General features: G+C 18.1%; 2 protein-coding genes across 2 annotated transcripts in view; one reads left to right on the top strand and one right to left on the bottom strand.

Moving 5' to 3' along the window:
* The window catches only part of PF3D7_1126800 (RNA-binding protein, putative), a gene marked incomplete at both ends in the record, with an annotated part of 2,745 nt that extends 165 nt beyond the window's left edge, over window positions 1–2,580 (bottom strand). The window contains one exon of the mRNA XM_001347914.1: window positions 1–2,580. This exon is cut by the window's left edge and continues 165 nt beyond it. Coding sequence (XP_001347950.1) covers window positions 1–2,580 — 2,580 coding nt within the window.
* Window positions 2,581–6,413: 3,833 nt separating this feature from the next.
* The window catches only part of PF3D7_1126700 (autophagy-related protein 23, putative), a gene marked incomplete at both ends in the record, with an annotated part of 5,298 nt that continues 4,211 nt past the window's right edge, over window positions 6,414–7,500 (top strand). The window contains 5 exons of the mRNA XM_001347912.2: window positions 6,414–6,470; window positions 6,669–6,752; window positions 6,939–6,983; window positions 7,167–7,238; window positions 7,450–7,500. The exon at window positions 7,450–7,500 is cut by the window's right edge and continues 66 nt beyond it. Coding sequence (XP_001347948.2) covers window positions 6,414–6,470; window positions 6,669–6,752; window positions 6,939–6,983; window positions 7,167–7,238; window positions 7,450–7,500 — 309 coding nt within the window. The remainder of the gene's footprint in view (window positions 6,471–6,668; window positions 6,753–6,938; window positions 6,984–7,166; window positions 7,239–7,449) is intronic.

Here is a 7,500-nt window from a genome sequence, read left to right as displayed (position 1 = left end):
TATTCTTTTTTTACTATATGTCGAACTTGTATAAGAATTTCTTGATAATTCGTTATTTCTAGAATAATAATATTTTTTTTTTTTTTTTTTTTTTTTGTTATAGTTGTGTTTGTTTATTTTTTTATTATCATAAGAAGAAGATGTGTTAGAATATTTTGATGGGGTTCTTCTGCTTTTATTTTTTTGTCTTTTTGAATACTTGTCATTTGAATGTTTATATATGCTTCTTTCTTTATTTATATAATAACTTCCTTTTGAACTTTGATAGGAACCTTTTCCTTGTGATATATTATCTTCATTTTTTTTTTGAATTAAATTATTTTTCTCAAAGGAATTATGTGATAACATATCTCTAGGACTATAATAAGGACTATCATAGGAACTATTTTTGTCTTTGTCATCTCTTTTATCTTTTATATTTTTTTCTTTTGTTTTATCTCTACCTACTTTCTTTTTCAATTCTTTGAAACCTGCATTGACATTTGTATCATGTATGTAACTTTTTAAAATTCTTGAATCTTTCATACTACTACTTTTACTTCTTCTATAAGAAGAAGAAATAATATTTGTTTTATTTTTATCTTTATATTTAAATGTTTTGTTCTTTTCTTTATTTTCCTTTGGATTACTTCTAGAAACCTCAACACTTATATTTCTCTTTTCCCCTTGAGAATCATCACTACTATAATAAATATTTTCAGAGTCTGATTTGCTTCTAGTTGAATTTTCTTTAATTCTTTTTTTCTGTTTTTTTTTCATATGATAAGAATGTACATAATCTCTATGAATTCTTTTTTTCTCATTCCTATTATTACAAATTGAATGAGATGTTGACTTGGATAATGATATAGATTTAGACGTGTATGAAGATGTGAGAGATGGAGAGTTGTAATTTTCTTTTTTACTATCTTTATCTATAATATCATTATAAATATCATAATCACTTTTTTTGTCCTCTATTAAATTTTCCAAATTATTTTTTTTTTTATTATTTTTTACATTTTGTACTTTTTCAAAAAAAACATTTTCTGCATTTTTTTGAGACTCATCAGATATTTCATCATTATCATACGATTGAACACACCTTTCGATAAGTGCATTTTTCTTTTCCTTTATATGTTCATCGTCTGTTAATTTATTATTATAATTTATATTATGTTTATTATTATATTCAGTTATCTTTTCTTTTGTATCGGTTATAATATCATCAAAATTTGTATTGCATGTTTGATCTTCAAACTTATTTTTGCTATATATATTTTTGTTTAAATTAGTATACATGTTTGAATTAATATGCCCTTCATCTGTATTTTCTTCATCTTTATATATATCTCGACATTTTTTCTCTACCTCTTCTTTTTGATTATCTGTACTTTTCGACTCGGGTGTCATGATATCATGTGAGTGTGTATATTTTTTATTTTCTTCTTTTTTACGAATAGATTCGTTTTGGACTGAACACATATCACAGCTTAAGGATTTTCTGTTTGATTCATCATTATTACTATAACTATTACTATTACTTTTATTACTTTTATTACTTTTATTACTATTATTACTTTTATTACTATTACTATTATCCTTTTTATTATTATTATTATTATTAATATTTTTAAAATTTTTGTTTCTTTTAGTTTTATTTTCCATGCTCTCCAATTTATTATTAATATATTTATTAGAACTCCTTTGTGAAGTGCTATTATCTGAATGTATGCCAGGAGTATTATAACGTTTTTGTCTTTTTTTTTTATTATCATCATCGTTTTTATGTTTTAACTGTTTATTGGAAATATTCTCTTTATTTATAATATCATCTTGCTCATTATTTTGATCTCTATGTTTATTAGTATTTACGTGTTTATTATAATTTTCTTGTTTATTTTCATCTTGTTCTTTTTTGTCTTCCCTATAACTACTGTAACTATTGGTATATGTAATAGACCTTTCCTTTTTTATCCTTTTTTCTTTATTCGTTCTTTTTTGTTTTTTTTTTTTTCTTCTTTTTGTATAGTATTCACTATCATCACTTCTTTTATATATAGATGATGTGGTAGAAGAATAGGTAGACAAGGGTGTGAGACTATGGCTACCGGTACTTGTTGAATATTTACTATAATTTTTTTTTTTTTTTCTTTTTTTATATTTATGTAAAGAAGAGCTTGTACTTCTTCTTTTATATCTACTTCTATCTCGTTCATCAGTCCTATAATATTTACTGTATTTCCTTTTGTAATTTTTACAATTATTATATTTCCTATTATCTTTATGTCTATAATTATAAAGATATTCATTATGATAAAATTTCATCGTATCAGGTGATTTCCGTCTATTCTGAGCAATAATTATTCTTATTTCATTACCATCAATTCTTGAGTGATTTAAAATATTTATAGCCTCTTTTGCATACTTAGATTCGAAATATTCTACAAAACCAAACCCACGTGGTTTCCTTGTATAATGGTCTAAAGGTAAATATACATCTTTAACTTTCCCAACATTTTCAAATATCTTTCTTACTTTATCTGGGCTAGTATCGTAATTTAAATTACGAATTAGTATGCTACACCCACTATCAACCATATGGATTCAAGAAAAAAAAATAAAAATAAATAAATAAATAAATATATATATATATATATATATCGAGAATGATAAGGCTATGAGCTGCTAAATAACTAATCAATAAAAATTAGACATATACCTCTGGACGTTATATATGATGTTTATGTAGCATATAAAATATTATCAGAATATATATAGATACAATATAATGTTGATACATATATATATATATATAATATACATATAATAAGAATGATATATGCAAAAGTAAATCTATATTGTTATATTATCATTTCATACCATTATTATATTTATTATTTTCTTTATTTATATAGTATTTCTTTTCTTTCAAATTAATTATATAAAGACGTGTTTTTTTTTTTTTTTTTTTTTTTTTTTTTTTTTCCTTTTTTATAATTTCTTTTATAAATATAATAATATAACATATATTATTAGTATATATAAAAAGTAACATATATATATATATATAATAATTTATTTATGTATGTATCAATTTGTATATAGTCAAAGAATAACATAATAAGCCTTATAAATATTTTTCTATATGTGAATACATATACATATATTATAATGAGGACACATTTAAAAAAAAAAAAATTTCAATCTTCATCATTTATATAAAAAATGATATATATATAAATAAATAAATATATATATATATATATATATATATATATATATATATATTTATGTAAAGCCTAAACATTTGAACTTTTAAATATTGAAAAAGGAAAAATAAAAAAAATTAAAATGTTCACATGTATATATATATATATATATATATATAAATATATATATATATTTTTGATGTTGTTTTTTTTTTTTTTTTCTTTCTTTTGTCATTTTCTCATTATATTTATTACTATTGAGGAATAGCTAGGGAAAATAAAACTACATAAATAAAAATATGTATGAGTAAAATACGTACATATTTTAATAAAAATAAAAAGATGTACGTATTTTTTTTTTTTTTTTTTTATTTCCCTTTTATTTACCCACGTCGATATTTTAATATATTTGTGCATATATTTAAATTTATATTTTCCTTATATTATTACTATTAATATAAAATATAATTTATTTTAAATGTATCGATTTTTTTTAAAAAAAAAAAAAAAAAAGAAAAGCTATATATTCTTAATAATACTTTATATATATATATATATATATATATATATATATATTTATTTATTTTTTATTATATTACATGAGGTTCGGTATTTTTTCTTTGCTTTATATAATATATATAATAATGACATAATATTATATCATATGTTATGTAGATGAAAAAATATTTTATTTTTCAAACACATCTTCATATAGTTTATGACATACCATAAAATTATGTTTTCTTATATTATATATATATATATATATTTTTATGTAAAGAATATTATAGTGATACATTGTTATATAACAAATATGTTCTACGATAAGAAAAAAAAAAAAAAAAAAAAAAAAAAGTGACATACCCTATATGTATGCATATAGATTCAACCATATCAAAAGGAAACAGGAAATATATCTTGTATAATATTTTAAATCCATAAGAATGTTATTTTTTTTTTATCATATTAAATATATATATATATATATATGAGGAATTGATATGAAATAATATTTCTCAAGAAAGAGCAAAGAGGATAGTGTGTATGCTTTTTTTAACCATAAATATAATATATATATATATATTTTAATTTTAATGTGTATATATTAAAAAAAGAGAATAAATCCACTTTTTGAAGACACACACAAAAAAAAAAAAAAAAAAAAATAATACCTTCTTTTTTCTCTTTTATATATATTAAATTTATAAAATGATATAACAGGAAATATTTTAAAAACCTTTCTTTGTATACATGCTCATATAGAAAGTAATAACTTTAAATTATTAAAAATATAAATAAATAAATAAATAAATATATATATATATATATATATATATATATTTTTATTTTTTTTTATATTTATCCTTGTGTCTACAATATAATTTTTATTCCTATGAACAACAAAAAAAAAAAAATAAAATAACATGAATACATTGAATTTTAATTCTTCAATAAATATTATATATTTACCCTGATACATATATTTATTATTTCATAAAGGACAATATTAATTTTATGATAATTATTATATTTAAGAAAGAAAAAATTATAAAATTTTTATAATTAAATGTATGTGTAACATAGTACTTTTTAAAAGGATATTAAAAAATTTACGTGTGGACATTTTTATAACTTACAGATTTTAAAAAAAAAAAAAAAAAAAAAAAAAAAAAAAAAAAAAAAAAAAATATAAAAGAAGAATGAATAATTTTACTTTTGTAAAATAACATATACGACACATCAATATAAAATTTTTTTAACTCTATAAATTTATAAAAATAATAATTTGACGATTGATAGATCATCAAGATGGTAATTTTTATATTTATATATATTATTTTTTTTTTGCTGTTCAAAATTTTACACATTTAATAAAAAAAAATAATAAAACAATATCTCCTATATATATATATATATATAACATACATATAATATTATTTCTTCTCCTTTCTGTAGAAAATGAAGAAAAAAAAAAGATTTACGATGTTGTAAAAAAAAAATAATAATAAATATTAATTATGCACAGGGTGCACATGAATAATAATACCTCCCTTCATTGAAAGAACCGTTCTATACAAAATTTTTAAGAACACACAAAAATGTACTATCGGTTTAAAGGCTTTATATATATATAAATAATTATGTGAATATATAAACATCGTATATATTATATATATATTGATATATATTATATTATACACAATTTTCAAATATTGACAAATGAAACGAAAAAAGGAAAAAAGGAAAAAAGAAAAAAAGAAAAAAAAAAAAGAAAAACATAAAGAAAATGAAGCGTAATCCTTAAAATTTTAACAGTTGTCTAAATATTAAATTATAACAACTTCTTATACATATATATATATATATATATATATATATATATATATATACCATATAACACATTTAATATTGATATAATTACACGTCATGTAATTTTTATGGTGTCCTTTAAATATATTTTTTGTACGCTTGAAAAAAAAAAAAAAAAAAAATCAAAAGTGATGTTATAGAATCAGTCATCAGGATATATATACATATATATATATATATATATATATTAAGTTGTCTTTTTATTTTTTTCTTTTATTTATGTGTTCATATATATAATCAAAAATTACAATACATGCCAAATCATTTAAAATTATACTATTTGAAAAATATATATAATTTATTTTTATATAACCAATAGTTATGTAAGTACAAGATATTTTTTTTTCATATTGAAATAAGAGTTTTAATTTTTTTTTTTTTTTTTCTTTCTTTCTTTCATTCTAAAAATATAAATATAATATATGAGAAAATCTCATAAACTTTTTATCTTTAATTTTTATTTTTTTATTTGTTTTATAATTATAGAATTTATCATTCACTTAATAAAAAAAAAAAAAAAAAAAATAAGATAAAATTGTAATGTCTTTAATACTATCAAAAAAAAAAATATATATATAAAAAATATAAAAACTTAAAAAAATAAAATAAATAAAATAAAATAAAAAAAATAAACTTGTATACTAAAGTAATAATTTTAATAAACAACTTAGAACGTATAGGACAAAGGTTGAAAAAAAAAAAAAAAAAAAAAAAAAGAATTTATTTCTACCTTTTTGTACACATTATTATGAAACCCGAATTGTAGGTGTGCCATATATATATTTATATATATATATATGTTTGAAATATATGTATGCATTTTATTTTATTTTTTTTTAGATAAATTATAAAATGACAAAAAGCATATGTGAATTACAAAATAAAAATTCTATTAGTACGGAATTGCTGGTAAGGACATGTTGAAATATGAAGATTACAAAATAATATATATATATATATTATATAATTATTTATAAAAAATAATAATAATAATATAATTTTTACAACATAAGCGTTATTTAGTTTGATCTTCATTGTTTTGTTTTAATTAAAATATATTTATTTTTTTATTTATTCTCACTCATCCTTGATTTATTATTATCTTAGCAAGAAATCAAAAAAATGGAAAATGAATTAAAGAGGAAAAATGATGAATATGAAAAGCTAAATGCAAATTATAGAGAAATATATGTAAGCAAAAATAATAAAAATGAATAAATGAATAAATAAATAAATAAATAAATATATATATATATATATATATAAATATTTGTGCTCATTAATATATATATTATTAAATATATGATATTATTTGTCCTATTATTGTATCATTATTTAATTTTCAATTTTTTAATTTTTTTAATATTTTTTTCCCAGGGATCTTACATATTGGCCAAAACCAATTTGGATGATACCACAAATGTAAGAAAAAAAAAAAAAAAAAAAAAAAAAAAAAATGTTTTTCTGTTATTTATGTCTACATACTTTGAATATTCTACAATACTTAGATTATTTCATATACTTAACAAAAAAAAAAAAAAAAACATTATATATATAAATATATATATATATATATATATATATTTCCATGTATATATTTTTAAGAATTATGAAGGGGAGATATTAAAACTAGAAACTATGCTTAAGGAAAAAGAACATGAATACATGGACTTACGTGTAAGGAAAAAAAAAAAAAAAAATATATATATATATATATATATATATATTGATATATATATATATATATATATATATTGATATATATATATATATTTTATGTGTATGACAATTCTTCGAATATATATATTTTTCTTTTATTTATTCTTAACACATTATTAATTTTAACACACCCTGTTTTATAACATTTTTTTTATATAAACTTATGTAGATAAATTTTCAAGAATTGTTGGAAGAAAAATGTAAACTGGAAAATGATATG

This window comes from Plasmodium falciparum (assembly GCF_000002765.6).
Source record: "Plasmodium falciparum 3D7 genome assembly, chromosome: 11".
Taxonomy (NCBI): Eukaryota; Apicomplexa; class Aconoidasida; order Haemosporida; family Plasmodiidae; genus Plasmodium; species Plasmodium falciparum.
This window is presented reverse-complemented; position numbering and strand designations above follow the sequence as displayed.